We start from the raw sequence: 20774 nt of genomic DNA on the forward strand, positions 1-20774 counted from the left end.
AATTGAGGAAACTGGACATGCCGAATATTGAGAAATTTGTAATCAGGCCAATGTTTTGCATCTAAAAATATTAAATGAAAAGATGTAAGAAGGACTCTTCGGTTGAATTGAGCACAACTCCTGATCACACTATGGTCATAACCTGTGCTTAACCTTTGCTTAATTTCTCCCCATATTTCCTCTTTATGAAGAACAAACACATCTGAAAAAGCACATGTGAAATGAAGTTATTGTGAAAATGAGACTATAAAACTGCCCAATTGAGGATGTGTTAAAATTCCAGTAGAAACAAAGCCTTCATTTCCACTGGTGAAGTTACAAAATATTTAATGACTGTCTCCCTTGGTAGAGAAACGTATAATTGAAGCTTGTTAGCAGACATTCCTGGGATGAACAATGCAAGCCTGCCCCTTTAAATGTGGCTTCTGTCCCAGTTCCCAACGTCTGCTAAGTTAGAGAGAATCCAAACAAACTTCCGGTCATCACTTTCAAAATAAAGCCCTTGAATGTATACTGGCGGCTACATTTAGGGGGGCCCAAATAATTTACCCCGTCCGCACATTACTCCGTTATTCAGTCATAAACATGGTGTCCTGAGAAAACCTTGCCTGTTATACGGGAGCGTGCTGTATATTCAAAAGTATTTCCTTGACTTTAAGGATGTCTGTCCGGGAATATAAAGAGTATGTCAGGGGCGACCAACTTTAAAATCAAATAATAAGCAAGCAGACACCTTGAATTCACAAACTTACAGTTTAATACGTAACCAGCTGTTGGAAAACAGACAAGGAATAACGTTTCGACCGTTTTGACAGAGTTCACAACTGCGGCTAGCTAGTTAGGCATAAGTGCTTTTATTTTGTGCACACGGACGTCAAATATCCGGTTCTATCCTGGCTATTACTTGCTCACTTGACGCATTTGAACCTCGTCCATATGTCCCTGGATTTGATGTGGGAAATAAGAAATCTGTGCTGCTAGCTAACGTTTTACAGCTGTTGCCTACGAATGTAACGGCCGAAAAAGACGGGCGGTCCCCGGGCAGAGGAAAACAGAACTGTCGGTAGATTCTAAACACTTTAAGGAGAAAGTTCACACTGACCGATTACCGCTGGATGCCCTTTCGGACGTTAGTCGACGACAATGCCCTCGTCTAAATAGCTGCCGTGGAGGTCGAGGATGGCCGCAGACGTGGATAAAACAACGCCGAAAGATGAGAGCAAGATTTTCCCTCAGAATGGGCATCGGAGTCCGGGCTCTGGATCCTGGATCTCCAAGGGGCCGTGGACTCTGCTCGTAGTCGTTACTGTCCCTCTTCTCGCCTTTGGGATCAAGTATTACCTGGATGCCCAGCTCCTCAAACGTCATGTGAGATCCACATCTGTAATAACGTTACACATGTCTCATAATTTAGCAGTGATCTTAATATCGTGTTGTTTTTATCTTGAAACCAACTAGGAAAATAAATGGCTCTTTAAAATAAGATGCATGTCTGTATTAATATAAACTTTGTATTGACCGTCTGGTACAATGTAATTAATTTGTTTTTAGATTTCAATACTATTTTCCCCAAAAGGTGTGTTCAGAGTAAGTTAATTATTTGTCATACATCAGTCGCCACTAAATAACCACATCTGCAGTTTTTCCATCCCATGGTGTTTTATTAGAGGGCGGTTGGGTCTGTGCCACAGCTGGTAAAACTCAACCTCTTGTTTTAATCTACGTTTGTTTGGCTACACAGGGTCTCCAAGTTGTTCTTGTGCCTCCCTCCCCCTTTCCCTCCATTGTACAGGCGCTAGTAGGCACGCATCTGTCTGGGAAAGGGTGGTCTTTGAAACACATGCTAGGAATCTGTGGCCTCTGGGCTGATCTTTATCCAGCCAACACTGCTGAGGTTGAATTAATGGTCTGTCACCAGGGACAAAACTGTAACAGCAACATATTTTTATAAGAATGTTATTACATAATGTTAGATCATGCCTCTATAACAGTGTTTTTATCACTCCAGTTAGTATTTGTGTTTTTTGTTCTGAGACAGCTCATGCTGCATTGAAAATCGCTGATGCATGTTAAAATGACAATAAGGATCAGTCTAACACACATCCCCCCATCCAATAGGAAGAGAGTGTTCGGACTCTGGGTGCCGAGGGGCTTTTTCTCTTCTCCTCCCTAGACACCGACCATGACCTTTATCTCAGTCCGGAGGAGTTTAAACCTATTGCTGAGAAACTCACAGGTACATCACGTTATCTTTCTTGCTGAACAGCACATTTATTTGCCACCTTCTCCACTGATGCTGACTCTGATCCCTGTGGCTTCCACATAGGAATTTCACCACCGGTGGATTTTGAGGAGGAAGTGACCCATGACCCCAATGGAGAAACTTTGACATTGGAGGCCAAAATGCAGCCTCTGCTGCTCGACTCCATGACAAAAAGCAAAGATGGTTTCCTTGGGGTAAGACAAGACCAAACTGTAGTAGTTTTATTGTTCCCTTTCTCTGCACTACTGTAGAGGCGCTGTAAGCTGACTGCTTTGTTAAAAGACACATGCCTTTCCACAGAAGAGCCTGCACCAAGAGTTTAAATACACATTCACTGTGAATTCTGAAAGCGTGGACAAACTTTTTAAAACTAACCATCAAAACAAGATACTTCAGATTACTGGAAATAATAATAATTATTGAAACATATTGCAATAAATTGTGTCTCTCTGAGTCAGCTCTTGGTGTAGGCAGTTCATTCAAAATGTCTGCAAGAATTGAATCAACAATGAAATAGCAGAGATTTAACTTATAATCATCTTAGACTTGTTTAATTGAACATAAATTTTCTAGTGAAGAATGCACTAAGAGTAAGTTGATTTCATCATGCTCTTGCAGGTGTCTCACAGCTCTCTGAGTGGGCTGCGCTCTTGGAAGAGCCCAGCAGTGCCATCTTCCTCCTTCTCTGCCAGCCAGTTCAGGGTCTTCTTGCCCCCAAAAAACAAGGTCGAAGTGGGGGACACGTGGTGGGTGATTCCCAGCGAGCTCAACATCTTCACTGGATACCTGCCCAACAATCGTTACCACCCTCCCTCGCCGAAGGGCAAAGAGGTATCCCAAAGACTGATTCTCACACTGTTTAGCGTCCGATTGGGTTGAGACTTGGGACAATCCTACTGCATATTGATTGCTGTTTCTTATCCCGCTGCAGGTTCTCATCCACTCCTTGTTGAGCATGTTCCACCCTCGGCCCTTCATCAAATCACGTTTTGCTCCTCAGGGCACAGTCGCCTGCATTCGTGCCAACAACAACTTTTATTATGACATCGTCTTCAGGTGAGGAGGGGTTCAGGTTTTTTCTCTTTTAGCCTATTAACTAAAACACTCTGTGTACTTTACATTAGTGCTGACTAATGTCCAGAACATACTATGAAAGTGATGTCCTCCTTGGCAGGCAGCCATTGGTTTCAGTTTAATATCAGCATGCAGAGACTGATCCACCCCAGTGAGTCCACTCAACTTTGTGCTAAAGCAGCACTGCTGCACCTCATGTGAAGTGAGAGTTCAGAGTCAGCTGCAGAAGAGCAACGTTTTTTAATGCAAGACTTTGACTTTCAGACATCTTGTGCTGACGCCTTGTTGTATTTTTTAGCAGCAGCCTCAAATTTCAGATGTCAGAGTTTAGGGAGTTTTCAAAGCAGTCCTCACTCACAACTACATTTCCGTGTGACAGTAATGCAACATTAGCAAATATCAAAGCTATCTATTTATAAACTGTGGAATAAAGCCTATGACTGGAAGGTTTGGAATCAATCTATAACTGATGGTTTGGAAAGTGGTCAGCAGTAATGTTAAGTATACACAATTTGTGATAAAGAGGCTAGAAATGTACTTTTAAAAGGCTACACGGAGGCTTTCCTGTCACTTACTGACACACATCTTGCGGTGCTAACTACTCGTTCTGTTCACCTCTGACAGGATTCACGCAGAATTCCAGCTCAATGATGTTCCAGACTTCCCCTTCTGGTTCACGCCAGGGCAATTCACCGGCAACATTGTTCTGTCTAAAGATGCGTCTCATGTCCGCCACTTTCACCTCTATGTCCCCGGAGACCGGTAAATCCTTAACACGGGCCGTCACCTTTGTGCATACAGTCTCCACTTGGCGACTTGTCAGCTGCTGTAGCTTTGGTGTGATGTGTCCTGTTGTGTCCCAGGTCTCTGAATGTGGACATGGAGTGGCTGTACGGTGCCAGTGAGAGCAGCAATATGGAGGTGGACATCGGATACCTGCCACAGGTACAGCTGCAGCAATTCACTGAAAGGATGCATGTATTATTACTTCATTGATGTGATATTCCAGCGCGTCCTGTTCTTATCTTAGTGCAGCCCAAGGTATTAATTTTTCATTTAACTTACTAATTCTACCTGAAATATGTTAAAGATAATAAAAATCATTTCTCTAAGATAATCAAAAATAAAGTCACAGTGAACTATGTAATGTTTATAAATGCATTGTATAAAAACTTATTAATGTGTCTACAGTTAGAGCTGCAGTCCACAGGCCCGTCCATACCCTCCATCATCATGGACCAGGAGGGCAACATCATCGATAGTCGAGATGGTAGCGCTGAACCGATCCAGTTTGTCTTTGAGGACATCCACTGGACCTCAGAGATCAGTCGGCAAGAAGCTGCTCGACGCCTGGATGTCACCCTCTACCCCTTCAAGAAGGTAAACATCCACGAAGTGTTTACTCAACGCAACGTTTGCTTAAACACAGCTGTTTTCATTGTCCTCACATCTGCTTTCATGGTTCTCGTTGTGCTCCTCCCCAGGTGCCCTACTTGCCTTTTTCAGAAGCCTTTGAGCGAGCTGACGCAGAGAAGAAATTGGTGCATTCCATTCTGCTTTGGGGAGCATTGGACGACCAGTCCTGCTGAGGTGGGATCATTGACATGCGGTTGATTCACAGCTTTGCACTCTGTTACTGAGATCTGAGAAAAGATTTAAAGTACAAGGCTAAAAACGGACTACATCCAAATGTGGTAAAAACAGGTTTATATAAGAGATGGTTCAAAAGCTCTGTTTCTCAGGCACAAGCAGGGCTCAGTCTGCGAGCCCGTTGGCACAGTTAGTTTAATCTTCAGTCAGTAGAAACATCTAACTGTTATTACTGTTATTATATCAAATCAACTTTATATCAGTGTTAACTGTGAAGATAAGACTGCACTTTCAAGTTTCAGGCCACATGGTTTGTCACAGAGCAAAAAAAAAGGAAAAAACACATTCTTCCTCTTACAAATAAAAAGTTGCATTCATAGGCAATAAAACACACCCTAATTTAGTTCAGTTCCCTCAGTGGTTTTGCAGCAGCAGCCTTATTCGGTCTGGTTTGACCATTAGCATGTGGTGGCTAATGTTAGCTATAGCGCACATTGACTCAATGACTCTTCTCCACTTGTGCTAATGTTAGCGTTTTAGCATTATTCTATTGCTGTCCCTTGCTTACACCATGACCGCTGTTCAGCAGAATCTCCATGTCTCACTTTTAAAAGCATAACCATTTCGTCCTAAAGGGTTTTGAATTGTATACTTTGGTGTATTTTTCATCTCCGTCTCCCCTCTGTCGCACCTCCTGTAGGTTCGGGGCGAACTCTCCGGGAGACAGTCCTGGAAAGTTCGCCCGTCCTGGCCCTGCTCAACCAGAGCTTCATAAGCAGCTGGTCTCTGGTCAGAGAGCTGGAGAACATGCAGGTGAGCAGTCAGGACAGAGCAACAAGACATTCAGACAGTCATCAGTTGACTGAAAAATGCATGATACTCTATTTACATGGAGTACAGTTGTGTCATTTTCAAATCTTAAGTAAGTATGCTGTACTTAATGTTTCTTCTCTTAAACAGGCTGATGAGCAGAACCCTGCGTTGAGTGAAAAGGCCCGTTTACACCTGGAGAAGTACAGCTTCCCAGTGGAGATGATGGTGGCACTGCCAAATGGAACTATTGTAAGTGTTTCACTCTTTTAAAAGCCTACAATGTGTGAAACATCCAGGAAATCATGTGTAGAAGCACCCCTGATGAAATCATTACTAAGTAAATAAATTTAATCAAGGACAAGGCTTAAATTGGAACCTATTAGGTCAAAGTCACCTTTTAACTTTTGAGGTAAGAATGTTTCATCCCAGTGGTACTTAAATTTTTTCATGTAGTTTTAGTCCCACTGTCATGACATGTGATATTTACTGATATAATCTATAGTTTTATTTTTCTGGGATGAATAAAGGCTTTCATCTGCCTCCTGTGCTTGGCTTTAGGTCCACCACATCAATGCCAACTTTTTCCTGGACCAGACAGCCATGAAACCAGAGGAGGAAGGAGCAACTTTCAGCTTCTCTGGCGGGTTTGAGGACCCCTCCACATCCACTTACATCAGCTTCCTCAAGGAGGGGTTGGAAAAAGCCAAGGAGTACATTGCACAGTAATTTGTGTTTGTGTGAAGTAAACGATAGTCATTCCTCTGGGCAATGATCTAAGATAAGGAAAACCCTCCGACGGTTATGTAGACACGTGTTCGAATCAGTGTTGGCAGCTGAAAAAGTTTTTTGCCTTCTGTCTTTTTTTGTTACTATTTATTTAGGTGGGCGTCTCTCTTGGTCATAAAGTTTTATATACTGTATTTGTATTGTGACAGTCCATATAGACCTACAGGGAAATATTACATCTCAAACGTAATGTTACTGGCCGTACAGTATACATGCACACTGAGCAGTAACAGATACGTAAACACATGTAGATCTGCTCTCTCTGCTCATAGCTGCTGATTAATGTTTATATAAAATGTAGTCAGAGGCCATTCCTACGACAAATCACAAGTGCATCATAACGTACCGAAACATCCTATATTTCTTCTTTTTATATTCTGGTGTTGCATGTGCAATATTTAATAATGACTGAGTGATTTTTTTTCCATGCTGCTGAGCCAGAGACGGGACTGGTACAGTTGTTACCTCTTAGTTGTGTCTCAGCAGTTTGTGAAGACTTTGCCTGAAAGCTCTCTCGGGGCCGGGCAACGCCTGATGTTAATGCTGAGGCTGCTGGAGGGGAACACCCTTCTCTGACTCGGTGGACAAAAAGCAGCAGGAAAAAAATAATAAACGAAACTGGACTGTGGCACATAAAGCAATCAATTCAGTTGCTTTTTTTGTATTTTGAGTTTGAAACCAAATGTTTAATATTGATGAAGATGATGTGACCACACAAAGAACATTGTTTTTAATATGTACAGGAGCTGGCCTGCATAGGTTGGGTGCCACATCATATTTACATTACATTTACATTACATTTACATATTAGTTACATAAATATGTAACTCGAATGGAACCAAATAGTCAAAGTATCACGACAGGCACATGTTACTGTATACAGTTATCCTCTTTTTGGCTCCAGTCAAAGTTATGTATTTTCTTGTGTCTTTAGCTAGACAGCAGGCAATCCTTGATGACAATCTGTACCTATAATTAGCTATTTTTTCACAATTTGTCTCATTATCACCTTTTCCAGTCATTACAAAATAAATCCTCTTCAGGTCCTAGTTTCTGTTCTGAAGTATGAAATGGAAGAAAACGGGGGGGAACAGGTAAACTAATTAGAAATAGTAACAAGGAAATTTGATAAATTGGAATTTGACTTTCAAGGTCATACAGGGTGAAACATCTGACTGCTCAGAGCCTGTAGGGGGGCAACACTGTTATTCTGTGGTCAAATAAAACCGGTTTTACTCTTACAAACTGAAATTGTGTTCTTTTTGGCAACATTTAGCACGCACAGTACAGTTTAACAATCACACAAATGTTTTTAGAGTTAACATTTTCACTTTGTGCTGATTTTATTAACTAATCTACAAAGTTCGGCGTGACAGCACTTTACGGATACAGTTGAATGATTTGAAGTTAATTCTCGAGCTTTATCTTTCATGTTCAGAAACCACAGTGGCGTATGAGTCAGCACTTGGAATGAAAAGAGTCCAGAATAGTCGTGAATGAGACTAAGATCCATTGAAAATACAGATGTTCTTCAGTTGGGAAGCTTTTCTCCTCACGATTATTTTCAGCATTCATTTCTGCTGTCTTTGATGCTAATTTATACCACCCATAAAAATGATTGGAGTCTGATGAAGGGCGCTTGTATTTGTGGGCTGTGCACGTGCTGTATGGTTTTCAATAGAGAAATCTATTCATAAGAAGACTAATGTGTGCTCCAAACGTCCAGCATCAACTGAAGACAGAGAAAGTGGGTACATGCATTACCTATAGAGACAGGTGTACCGTCATGTTCGGACGATCAATGATGAGACATCATGAAGTTACTGATTCACATTAAGAGCAAAGTGCAGTCTCAGACTTGTAACCAACTCCATTCAAAAATGAGGATTCAAAATTCCAGTTTCATAACAGCTCAGCTCCGCTCAGTTCAGCTGAACTCAGCTTGGTTGCCAAACCCACAGGAATGAGTCAACCACGAAACAGTCCACCATTAAACCCCACACTGGGACATCGAGCTGCTCAAGATCAGTTCATTTCAGTTCACTAAAATCCACAGCAGTTAATCACACGGATGATTCAGCAGTTTGTGGTAGATTTTTTTTTGACATATATGTAACCACGAAATGAATGAGTGGCTGTGTTTGTTTTTGCTCAGTGATAAACGCTGTCTTCATAAAAGCTGATCAGCAGGGACAAGGTGAGTCAAAGAGAATTTCAGCGGCCCGCTCGGTCTCTTCAGCTGAACGTCCACACTTCTAGCTCCATTACCCGGAAGTCATCAGTTTCGGAGAGGCAGCAGTTATTGAAGGTGTAGCAGGGGCTGCTGCGACCCAGGTACAAATTCTCATCCACCCACAGACCAAAGTGACCACTGCAGGAAAAAGAGACAAAGAGTAGGAAAGAAAAAGAAATGGTTTTTACAGAAATGTGTCTTTTTTCCCCTTTTTTTTTAACCACATCTGCTGAATAAATTCCAGATAGAACATAAAACTGAATGCATTACCTGCCTCCACCAATAGCAAAGGAGTCCAAGTCTCCTTTAATAAAAAAGGAGTTTTCTCCTGTCCATCTGAAGCACTGCAGGGAAAAGGCAGATTCGACTTACTTGTCACATGCAGCTATCTTACCCTAGTTATTTAATTAGAGCACTCTGCCATTTTGACTTTACATAAAATGCTAAATTTCTGTTCGGTGGCTTACCTTGAAGCGAGGATGCAACATGAAGAGGAAGGTTTCTCCTGTGCCGTAGAATGTCTCACTGATCCTCAGAGGGTGAGAGAGGAAGGCCCCGAATATCTGATATAGCAAATCCACAAGAGGCGGCAACAATAACAAAACAATTTTTTAGACATTACAAACATCTATAACCGATATCAGAGATAACGTCCAGGTGTGTTTTACCTCATCAAGCGCATCCTTGATGACTATAAGCACGGGGGAGTCTGTGGTACTGAGTTTTCTGTAGAGGGATTTGAGGCTGGAGCCATGACGGGACGTACTGTAAGCCAGCTGCCAGGTGTAGCCGACAGTCCTGGGGGGAAGCTCCTTACATAGCTGAGAAAAGATTAAAGCAGGGAAGAAACATTTAACAAAGGTAAGGAAGGAAGGAGCATAACTATGAACATCTGACATCTAAATGCTAGGTACGTAGCACTTTGTGTACAATAAGAAGGGGATTTTAATGCGCCATTGAAAGCTAAATTAGCATAACTTTGATCCACACAACAAACAGCGCACTCTTCTGCTCTGGCTCTGGACCCAGTCGCACCAGCTCTTCTGAATTTAACTATGTGTGATTGAAGCACAAGTGTTGCTACACCACACGAACTAGTTCTTACAGAGTTTAGCTGTTAAATATTTAACCTCCTACTTTAACTCCCTGGTGTAGCTAACTTTTCAATGGCTGACTGAACCATCTGACAAAACTACTTTGCTAATTTATAAGTTCTATAGAAGGAAGTCTACATGTAATATGGATTATATTCTACTAAAGTTTTATTTCTAGAGCCCAAAATCACATTAAAGGCAAGACTCCCCAAGAAAACTGTAATTGGAAAAAAAGGGAGAAACCTCTTGCTTTTTTTTACTGACACTTGAAGGTGCAGCTTCAGCAGGCTTATTAACCATCATCATCACAGATTCTATTTAATTCAGATATGCCAAGTACGTTAAAGAAACAGAAGAGTTATAACGTTAAACTAAATATGTACTTCTACTTCTAAACTGCTTAATTAATACAACTATTTCTGAAATACATATTCCCCCATGTATGCACACATAAGTCACACCTACATTCACAAACAATTGGCACTTAAGTTTAACATATCGCTTGGCCCCCCTGAAACTGTTATTTTTATATTACTGGTGATGTTACAGCCACTTCTTGTTTACATAGTTGATCGCTTTTGATTGGACAACACTACAGATCTTTCCTAGCAACTGATTTACACGTTTCTAAAGTCGCAAAGTCCAGCTGAAGTCCCTTTTGCAGTCCAAAAGACTGTTAATGTGATTTTTTTTGTTAAAAGTAAGAAAAGGGTCATTGGAGAAATATCATAAGTGTTTCATAAGTTTTAATGATGCAACATGATTTTGAAATATACTCTTTCCAAAGCAGCCAAGTTAGTAGTTATAAGAACCCTGAAGATGTGCGTGAAAAGTCTGTGTATGCTGTGTGTGTCACTCACCTCTCGGACATGTGCGGCTTCTAAAATGCGGCTGCTCTCTACAATATTACTGAGACCTTCAGGATCCCTGTCAATGACCAGGGTCGGCTTGTCCTCACTTTCTTCCATCAACACCATCTGCAGAGAAACATCAACACATTAAAATACAAAACAAAACGTAGAAGTCGGTTCGTTCTAGAATGTCTGGAGGCTTGAAAACTCAAATTTTTTGAGTCAGTAAGTCTTCTCTCCTGTGAAAGTAAACACTCACCTCCCAGTCGTCACCTGAGCTGCGGTGCCTCTGGAGCACTTCTTCATCCTCCTCCTCCTCTTCCTCTTTGTCCTCTATGAGCACAAACTCCTCTTCGTCGTGGTCCGCCTCCCCCTCCTCCTCTCCTCCCTCAAGTATACATAAATCTGGTCGACAGTGTGTAAGGTAGGCATACAGCTCATCAGAGCTGCGGGGGGGCGGTGGGGAGAAGAAAGCACCGGCTAAGACATGTTGAAAATGGCAAACAACCGCTGTGTCAACATGGTGAGAAGAGACGTAACCAGGAGGAGACTGAGACGCTTTTAAATGTAACTTTTAGGTACTTTTATAAATATATTCTTAAATCAGTAATTCTCCTTTGACTGAGGCAGTGTTGTACTCAGGTTTTCTTTTGTTGTTTGTTTTAAATGGTCACCTCTTCAGAGAGGACCACTTGTTAGAAGAGAGTGTAACATTTAACAACATTTTTAACAACAGTATTGTAAGCATGTAGGTAATTTACTTAAGTAAAAGTAGCAATAACACACTATACAAATACTCCATTACAAGTAAAGAAGCACTGCAGGTCCTGCATTCAGTAAGAGCATACGTCTTGATAACTAAAGCGTGCTAAAAGTATCATAAGTAAAAGTATGTAATTTTTCAGAAGGACCTTATTAGTGTTGTGTTAGTTCCATCCATAAAAATACATAATCTTCATAAATTGATCACACGTTTTGTTGATAAATGTTGTTTTTTAAAGTAACTAGTAACTGTAGCTGTGAATTAAATGTTGTGGAGTTAAAGTACAATATTTGCCTATGAAATGTAGTGAAATAGAACTATAGTATAGTATAGTAAGTAAAATCAATACTCAAGTATTGAGTATGTATATCTAAATAATAACTGAGTACAAGTAACTCAAAATTGTGCAGTACAGGTAATACAGTATTATGTATAGTAATTATATTTATTTACCTTCCACACTTGATTACTGTTACTTGGTTACTGTTTGGATGCCATACTTGCCCTTTCACCATGATCGAATCATATGTAACTAACTGTTGACAGCTTTATTTTCAAAAGAGCTACCTTTGGACTATAGTCAAAGTGATGCTTATGTTTTGACAATGTTTACTGAGTGATGAGAGATTAGTTAACAGAGAAAGTAAATATTCATCTGAAGCAGTTTGAGCGTTGCAAGTCGATGGAACCATGGAACATGTTAATGTGGACAGGGAGTTCAGGTGAGGTTCTACACAGCCTATGAAAACAGTTATGTAATGTCTTCTGTTGCTCTGAAGGAGCTTTCCAAAAGTCTGAATAATAATAACCCTGATGTGTGATAGTGATGTCATCAGAGTTATTTTGGCTTGGGCATGAGATATAAACTTTTTAACACAAACTGGAAGTGCGGGATTTAAATGAAGTTGGTATTTATTGGGCAGGCAGAGTCTAATGAAAGATGCTAATGAGTTGCATTATGGGAAATGTAGGCTCTAGTGTTTTTGGAGCTTTATCCAGACTAGGGCCATTACTGTACCTGTCTTGTGAGAGGGCAAGCCAGGAATCCCTTCTGGGTAAGGTTTTGGCCAACCCCAGCTGAAGGTCTCCAACACCCTTTTTCTTTCCTGCAGACGGCTGAGCCCGCAGTCGCACAAACATCAGACTGCCGGGACTACCTGCTGATGACCTCAGAGGCGCTGAAAGTAAACAAGTACAAGAGTTGGAGGAAATGAAATAAAAACAAGAAAGTAAACCATCTCTCAGACTGATCTGAATTCACGTCCATACCTGCGGTCTGACTCTTCACAGAGGAGTGCAGCCGCTCCGTCTTCACTTTGCTCGCCTCCTCTTGACCTCCACAGCAGAAGGTGGTAGCACTGCTCAGGACAGCCACCCCCAGGACACCCACAGAAGCCTCTGACAGCACCTCCAGCGGGCTGCTATCAAGCTCCCCCTCGGCCTCTGCCATGTCTCTGCTCTCTGCCCCCTCCTCCTCAGAGAACTCTTTGGTCAGACTCAGAGCCAGACTGGACAATTCTGACGGAGCCACAGACACCAGAGCAGGGACTGACTCCTCCTGGTTTGGGAATCCGCCTGCTCGCCTTTTGGCAGTTTTCAACTTCTGGAACATTTTCTTTCCTTTTCTCCTATTAAGAAAATAATTTTAAAAAAACACTTGTATTGACTTTACATGTAATCTAATCCAGTGAGTTTGTGTGTTGTGTTTAGAAACAGAGAATCATTGCTGACCTCTGCTGGGATGTGTTGAAGTGAATATTCGAGATGTCAGAGAAGAAGGAGACAGATGCCAGATTGTCAACAGAGCACGACAGGAGGTAGTCCTCACAGCCATGTTCCTTCACCAGAGGATGGGTTTTAAACGGGTCAAAGAAGATCTTATTAGAAGTCACCAACAGGATACCGGAAACCACACCCTAACAGACAGGGAAAGGAAATGTTGAAATATGTCTACACGTGTAGAAAATGTAGATCTGACGCAAGTGCAGTTCCCACACCCACCTTACGGTCGGTGATGTAGCGACAGAACAGTTTGAGGTACTGCATGGCCTCTGGTCCCTCCCCCTGACAGCATTCTGGTGGCAGAGCCAGTAAGCAAAGCTGTCCGTCAGGCATCGGCACCGCCTCCACATCCTGTCAGCAGCACACATCAGTGTTAACAAAATAAGCCTTATGATAAAATAAAAGCTGGCATGATTAGTCCACAACAATTATGATTAGTGATTAACCATTAAAGTCCATTTTTAAGCAAAAATGTACTGGTTCTACCTTTGTTTAGTTTTTTATCGTACTAAACTGAATATATTTGGGTTTCTAATATGTCAGCTTGGGCTATGGGGAATTTGTGACTTTTTTTTTTTTACTATTTCCTAATGTTTTACAGATCGAATGATTAATCAAGAAAATAATTGTCAGATTTATTACCAATGAAAATAACTCTTAGTTGCAGCCCCATATAAAAGTGAAATTTTTAAAATGCTAGCAATGCAAGATGCCCAGAAGAAAAACAGGCCATTTTCTAAATGTGATTTTTGTGTCTATATGGTTTTCTCTGTGATGAAAACACCTTTCTTATCTCAATTACTTCCTGCGCAAGTGCAGAGAAATGTGAAAGCTGAAGTCAACTGAAGTTTTCTCAGTTGACACTTAATTAGACTCAACAAATTATTCTTAAATGTACGTGGCAAGATATATCAATATATCATTTAACCCAAAAACCTAAGGAACGCTTCTTCATCCTTCTCTCTACAAGTGGTGAAAAGTGAAGTACTCAGATCCTTTCCTTAAGTAAAAGTACCAATACCACAGATTCAAAATACTCCATTACAAGTAAAATTCTTGAATTCAAACTCCTAAGTATCAAAATAAAATTACTTGTTATGCAGTAAAATGTCTCCTGTGAATGATACATTATGATATATTATATAATACTGATGCCTCAATGTGTAACTTGTAGCTGGTCAACATGGAGCTGATTTATTTACTTTGTAAACAGTTAGGTGGTTTAGTCTACTGGTTCCAAACCTACGGGTCAGGCCCCTCCAAAGAGTCATGAGATAATATGAGGTGTCGTCAGATAATTAATGGGGCTAGAAAAGAAGAAAAAAGAAAGTTCTGCTACACAAATTTGTTTCTACTTTTCTTTAATCTTTGACTTGTTGTGAAATAGGGGTGGCGATGGCGTAGCGGATAAGACTAATGCCTTTGGTGTGAGAGACCAGGGTTCAATTCTCCACAGTGACACATCCACCAATTTGTCCCAGAGCAAGACATGTAACCACTAGTTGCTCCAAAGGCATCTCTCGAGACCTTGTAAGTTACTTTGGATAAAACCGCCAGCTAAATGAATAAACGTAATGTAAATAATAGATTAATTTGACCCATTTCAATGGTTATTCAAATGAAACCACAGTTTAGAGAGGAGAATGGTCAACATGATTGGAAATCACTGACTTAATGTTTATCAATGTAATGTATTTTATGTAAAATCTTACAAACCCCCAATCTTAAAACCTTAATATGAAAAGTAACTAGTAACTACAGCTGTAAAACAAATGTAGTGGATTAAAGTAGTATAAAGTGTACAGTACTAGAGTACTTTACTTTCCACTGCTCTTCACTACAGTAACACGTGTATGTTATAGCACATAGCAAAATGCTTTCTGAATTACAGAAAATGTCATCGAAGTTATTTTTTCTACTCACCAGTAGTTTGTCATACTCTGCGTCTGGTGAGGGGGAAGGAGGCTGAGCAGCGAGTGTATCCAAAGAGTCTGGATCTGAAACCCGCTCTTGCTTTGGTTTAAGATCAGAGTCCAGTTCTGGCTGAGACGATCCTCCACCGGTGGAAGTGTTCTTTCCCTTTGGTACGACCAGCTGCTTCAGAGTGAAAGCCATGATAAGAATAGCTCTGACATTGAAATAGATACACTCTATAACCCGGTGACAAGAGTGACTACTTCCTCTCTCTACAGGCCTGTTTTCCCCCCACTTCTCTTTGTTTGTAGTGACATCTCAGCTCCATGTGACTCATGATGGTTTTGGATGAGGGCTGGAAGAATATTTTTACAGCTACAATATATGCCATTAAAAAGACTGTGAATAAAGAGTACAAATTACATATTATCAGTCTGTGTTTGCTCACAAGGATAGGTGTCTGGGTGAGGTATTGACTGCCTGAAATAGTTTAAGATGGAGCAACACTTCCTGCCCAAAGCTAAACTCGTAGCCGAAGTTATAAGGCAGAGAGGTCAAATGTCCTGTTTTGCATTGCAAATCCAGTCAACCACAGCAGGCAAAAAAACAGTGCCATCATTTTACACATGTAATACACACACTGAATTAGTGCGTCAAGCTCCATCATGTGCTTACAGTTGACTCTTACCTCTCTAGAGAGGAGGGAAGCAGAGGAGGAGGGTACACTTGAAGAGGGATGGGAGGGAACGTGGCCCATTTTGCCTCCTTCTGCCGAGGACCTACTGTTACTGCTGAACTGAGATGACACGCTGAACACTGTGTCTTCAGGGAGACCCTAAAATACCACAAATCTGATCACACTCCAGTTCTCAAGGAGGTGTTCTAAATTCATGTGTAAGATAAGTGAGTTTGTTTTGGGGGTGAACAACATATTTTGCATCCATCGTCAAAACTGCACTCACAAAGATATTTATGAACTAATACTACAGTATGTAATGACCTATTAGTATCTCCCAGTCTGTTCTCTTGTAACTCTCCATTATCATCGATACAGTCCTCGATTCTGAGATATTCGGGAACTACTTATTAATAATTCTATAATTATTAGGTTTTTCATTGTTGTGCAGGTCTCACTGCAGTTCTTCCACTCTAAATCAGTTCAAACCTTTGTGAATCAGAACAGACTGGATGCAAACGCGTGAATATAATACATTACTATTTTCGAGTAAAGAAAAAACGGTGTACTTTTTTTATGTGTGTGAACGTGTGGATGCGTCTGGATCTGTATGTGTGATATGAATGTTCCCTTGTTTTAAAACATGACTTCTGAGACTACAAACACAAGCTGCTCAGAAATTTAAAAAAGCAGGATATGCAGCTTTAAATCACTACTTTCACTGTCAACATACACTCTGAGAGGTGTTTCTAACATTCAATCTTAGTATAAAGCAATACAATTCAACATCACTACAAAATACATGAAGTTGAATCAACCCCTTTTTTACAACAACAGTTTCAACAATAACTGAAGCAGGGTTGTTGTGTTAGAGTGCATTAGTTTTAGGTCGGTGTACCTAATAAACTGGCAACTTTACATTATGCTTCCTCTTCGGCTCAAAAATATGAATGCTACAACTGCAACCAGGAAAAATCATCTATTTCTAAAAGAAGCTGTGAAAGGTTAATGACTTGAAGTGAGAGAGGAAGAATAAAAAACATGGAAGGGAAGAAAAGGAAAGATGATGATAAACAAGGATGATGTGGTAAATTTCCAAGCAAAGGTGAAACAAATCAGACTAGAGCGCTGAGTAATAAGCGCTAACTCCCTTTCCAGATTCATGATAATACTCACAGGCAGACAGAAACAGCACACAAACCCAGCTGACAAATACCTTAGAATAAACGTCTGAATAGACATTCCTCCGGCTGTACTTGTGGCAGAGGCTCTGAAAGAGACTCTGTTTTCTCATGGTGTTCGAGAACGGCTCTGACAACTGTGAACCTTGGACGCTCTTTATCAAACACTTTAAAGACTATAAATTGTGAAACCAATTACGAGCAGCCACATGCTTCCTCCAGCATACCTAACCAGATTATATAGAGATGCAGTTATAAATCCATTATCTGCCTGTCAAACTTCCCAAACTTCCCAATTCTTCTCTTACCTGTTCCCTGAAAAGTCAAAAACATGTGACTCACCCTGCAGCTTGTGTTGTCATCTGATGACCCATCCTTGTGCTCTTGCATCACTGCAGTATTGTTTAAATCCCATGAAGTCCCTGTAAGCAAAAAAAAACAAAAACAAAACAATTTCTGTCATGCCTTGTGACAGAACATCCTGCACGTGTGACGAAGCAGAGCCCCTAACAGGATTAATACACTATGGCGCATATGCTCGCCATTCCTCTATGTATGAAAATAACTTTTATTAACTTAAAGTGTGAGAATTATGAAATGTAAATTCAAGCTGGAGTTCATCCCACGGCCTCTCCTGTGCCTCTACTTGGATGCAAACAGCACCTCTCCCTGCCCAGGGATAGAAAACAGCGCAGGAGCACCTTGCAGGTAGTACTGTCGCAGTTTGGGATTTCTGATGTGGGGGATGTGGTTCAGGGGCCGGCCCACAATGGGCTGGTTCTGCCGCTGGCTGCTGGCTGCTGGCTCCTCCATCACATGGGGTGAAGTCTCCCAGGGCCGCTTAGCAAACTGCGGAGGCTGAGAGACGCCAGGAGGGAGCTTGGAACCCAGTCTGAGAGAGAGAGCAGAAAAAACGGATAAGATGTAAATGAATCCATTATCTTATATTTAAGTAGGTTACACATCTGCACACACAAGTCTAAATTTATGCTAAAAAAACAACAAAGCATTAATAACTCAGTCCATGTAAGTCATAAAAAGGTCCTCTTATTCCATTAAAACCACTTTATGAGTTCACTGGAATCATATGGTCATGTATCATACGATTTATGTTTTTTTCCAATGTCGATAAAACAGCTGATTTCTTTATTGACAACAATGATCTCCACAGTCTCTGCTGCAGGTTCAAATTCACAAATAAATACTGAGGTGTTTAATACTACCTAAAATACATCTACATTCTTATACTGATTATTTTTTGTCTATAGAATAAAATAGTTGGAAAATTGTGAAAAAAGGCCATCAAATATTATGGAAAACCAAGGTGACATCTTAAAATTGCTCATTTTATCTAACAAACCAAAGTTATTCAATTTAGTATCAGGTAAGAAATAGAAAAGCAGCAAATGCACACATTTCAAAAGCAGGAGCCAGGGAATTTCTGGCATTTGTGCTGGAAAGATTTCTTAAAGGATGATTAAATTATCAAAGTGATTATAAGTTATATAAATAAATGTTCTGTCAATCGACTAATTATTATACACAACAAAATTATAGTAACAAAATAGTCTAAGTTCAAAGGTCCACATACTAGCTTTTGCAGCTTTCAAACACATCTCAGTCTTTCTTCAGACTTAATTCGTTAAGTTTACATCATCTGTACTGCTCCTTATGGTCAAATTGAATATCCACGCTCATATATATATATATAAAAATATATATATATATAATTATATAAATAATAATATAATTATATAAATAAATTTTAGAGTGGATTTCCCCTTTAATTGCAGGGATTTAAGGGTTCGTTGTTCGAGTATTTGATGCGTAAATAGCTGTATAGAGCAGCGTTCATAGTTATTCAGAGTTATTTATAGGGGAGTGGGAGTCGTCTGCGCGATGGCCAGGGAAGTTCCTGGCAGCATGCCGCAGCTCTCACGCACATGATGGAGTCCTTCAGTGACAACAGCGGATAAAAAATAGACCCTTTATGTATTGTAGTCTGACACCTGCTTAGTGGTACTGGACACGACACCCTTCTTATGAAATTAATAGAATAATGAAAGAGTGAATTGTAGCATGCTTAAATCTGTATAGCAGATGCCAGCCAAACATGTCACATGTCCACTTGGAGCTTTCTCCTTTGTTTTCCTTCCAGTAATCCAGCAGGTATTTAGAGGCCTGACCTGGTCTTGACGTTGCCAAAGTAGCTGGTCCTGGTCATGTCCCTCTGTGGCTCGTGGTCCATGGCTCCTAGAATCTTGGGCCTCCTCACAGACTGAGCCATTTTCTCTGTGTTTTTTTTTTAGTCTGATGTTGGCAGTTGTATAGGGATGAGGGGCTCAGCTGGCATCCTCCCTCCTCCTTTTATTCCCCATGTCTACTTTTTGCCCCAGTTACAGCACCTACACATAAAATGTGGGCTGATTTTACAAACATCTAGGCAGAGGGAGGGAAAGGGGTCAAAGTTGTACCTGCAGCCACAATCCCCCCATAAGGAAGTGAGCTAGACATTTAACATTGTAATGGAGCCTTCAATTTAATTGTCAATCCATATAATTAGCCTGCATGAGTGTGCTTGAAATCAATATCTCTGAACTTGTGCTCCAAGGTTGCTGACCAGCACTTCTGACTAGCTTAAGAATTAATATTTATATAATAATTTGAAGTAAAATATTATTATGTATGAATATGGTGCATCTAAATGGATCACATACTGTATTGCCTGGCTGTATGCAGTGCACAGAAGTATTTTTACATGACCCACGACTAATTTCATATCATGGAATGCATCTGGCTACATCGTGCAAAAGCCTCATTTCGGCAACTCATGACACATCCCTTCGCGTGGTGATTTGTCAGTCATCTCTGCCTTACAAGCAGCAACAGGATTAGCCTAGCTTGGTCGTGCATCCTTCAGAGCTTCTCACATTACTCAGGCATATGGTTAAAACAATGAAATTACATTTTGCTTCCTGTAAATGCTGGGGTTGCAATGATAACCCGTGGAGGAAGGAAGCATTTCAGACTAGATTACAGAATGATCGAGACTGCAGCTATGGCAGAATTTTATTTATTTTAATTTTTTTACATCAGCAGTTTAGCAGAAATGAAGAACTCATAGGGGCATCATGTAAAGTGAGCGGTATCTTTACTGACCTGTGTGTTGTTCAGGGATGGAAACGGGTGGCGGTCATGTGAGTCTTCATATTGCAGTGTTTATGGTATCACCGCAGACAACATTAACAAGTTCAATATTCAAGCTCCGCCCAGTGCTTAAAGTGCTGTCGCACCGATTGTCAAGATAGTTCCCCCCCAACCGGCAGGCAACAGCGAAGGCAGAAGTAGTTGGGAGTGATTCATCTTGTGTTGTCAGACCGTCAGACATATTATCTCAAGTTTCTCCTCTGAGCCTTTTTATAAACAGTCTATGCTCTGAGCTCATGAAGAACTGAAAATGATTTCAGACCCCAAGGACCCATTTCTCTTTTATTGATTTACTCTTGAGTTCTAAATTGATTTTTATGTTATTGTGTCTGTTGTATACAGTTGTTTAATCCTATAGTATTTCTTTTTTATTTAATGCCTCTTGTTCACGAACAGTTTTATATTTTTCATATCTTCATGATTATAAATTAATATTTTATGAGATTAAAAAAGAAACAAAAAACAAAAATTTAAATAAGCTTGTTTTCAGAAGCATTATAGTTGTTGCTGAGAGGTCAATTGGGTATGTATTTTGTTTTACTTAAAA

General features: G+C 40.5%; 2 protein-coding genes and 1 long non-coding RNA gene across 8 annotated transcripts; 2 read left to right on the forward strand and 1 right to left on the reverse strand.

Moving 5' to 3' along the window:
* The first annotated feature begins 602 nt into the window (after positions 1 to 602).
* Positions 603 to 7771, forward strand: selenon (selenoprotein N). Its single transcript, XM_046062824.1, has 12 exons — positions 603 to 1368; positions 2119 to 2236; positions 2327 to 2457; positions 2882 to 3094; positions 3195 to 3319; positions 3962 to 4099; positions 4201 to 4282; positions 4529 to 4717; positions 4822 to 4927; positions 5628 to 5740; positions 5888 to 5989; positions 6299 to 7771. Exons 1-12 carry the CDS (start codon positions 1180 to 1182, stop codon positions 6464 to 6466), a joined length of 1674 nt encoding a protein of 557 aa, XP_045918780.1. The 5' UTR covers positions 603 to 1179; the 3' UTR covers positions 6467 to 7771.
* On the reverse strand, positions 7234 to 20310 carry si:ch211-15d5.11 (nuclear receptor coactivator 7). Of its 6 annotated transcripts, none has more exons than XM_046062818.1 (16): positions 20180 to 20310; positions 19207 to 19459; positions 17722 to 17912; positions 17363 to 17442; positions 15852 to 15998; positions 15173 to 15346; positions 13469 to 13600; positions 13199 to 13383; positions 12737 to 13095; positions 12486 to 12645; positions 10964 to 11150; positions 10714 to 10830; positions 9428 to 9580; positions 9227 to 9322; positions 9030 to 9103; positions 7234 to 8897 (listed from the first exon to the last, which is right to left on the reverse strand). In XM_046062818.1, the coding sequence occupies exons 2-16, from the start codon at positions 19305 to 19307 to the stop codon at positions 8762 to 8764; spliced, it is 2292 nt and encodes a 763-aa protein (XP_045918774.1). In that variant the 5' UTR covers positions 19308 to 19459; positions 20180 to 20310; the 3' UTR covers positions 7234 to 8761. The 6 variants fall into 6 exon arrangements, with proteins under 6 accessions (XP_045918774.1, XP_045918775.1, XP_045918773.1 ...); XM_046062819.1 differs by having other exon boundaries at positions 15173 to 15343; positions 19207 to 19425; positions 20180 to 20299; XM_046062817.1 differs by having other exon boundaries at positions 19207 to 19425; positions 20180 to 20299.
* On the forward strand, positions 10926 to 13715 carry LOC123979085. Its single transcript, XR_006827142.1, has 3 exons — positions 10926 to 11128; positions 12580 to 13028; positions 13178 to 13715. It is a non-coding gene; the product is annotated as an uncharacterized LOC123979085 (long non-coding RNA).
* Positions 20311 to 20774: the final 464 nt, after the last annotated feature.

Source organism: Micropterus dolomieu, linkage group LG11 (genome assembly GCF_021292245.1).
Source record: "Micropterus dolomieu isolate WLL.071019.BEF.003 ecotype Adirondacks linkage group LG11, ASM2129224v1, whole genome shotgun sequence".
NCBI classification, from domain to species: domain Eukaryota; kingdom Metazoa; phylum Chordata; class Actinopteri; order Centrarchiformes; family Centrarchidae; genus Micropterus; species Micropterus dolomieu.

Bases quoted from the DNA above. Each gene is read 5' to 3' on its own strand.
- si:ch211-15d5.11 (XM_046062818.1), bottom strand. From the start codon at position 19,307: ATGGCTCAGTCTGTGAGGAGGCCCAAGATTCTAGGAGCCATGGACCAC. The intron at 13,384-13,468 runs GTGGGTGTGGGA...CCTGTCTGTTAG, and splicing joins GCTACATCACCGACCGTAAG to GGTGTGGTTTCCGGTATCCT. The intron at 12,646-12,736 runs GTATGGACGTGA...GTTTACTTTCAG, and splicing joins TGTGAAGAGTCAGACCGCAG to CGCCTCTGAGGTCATCAGCA.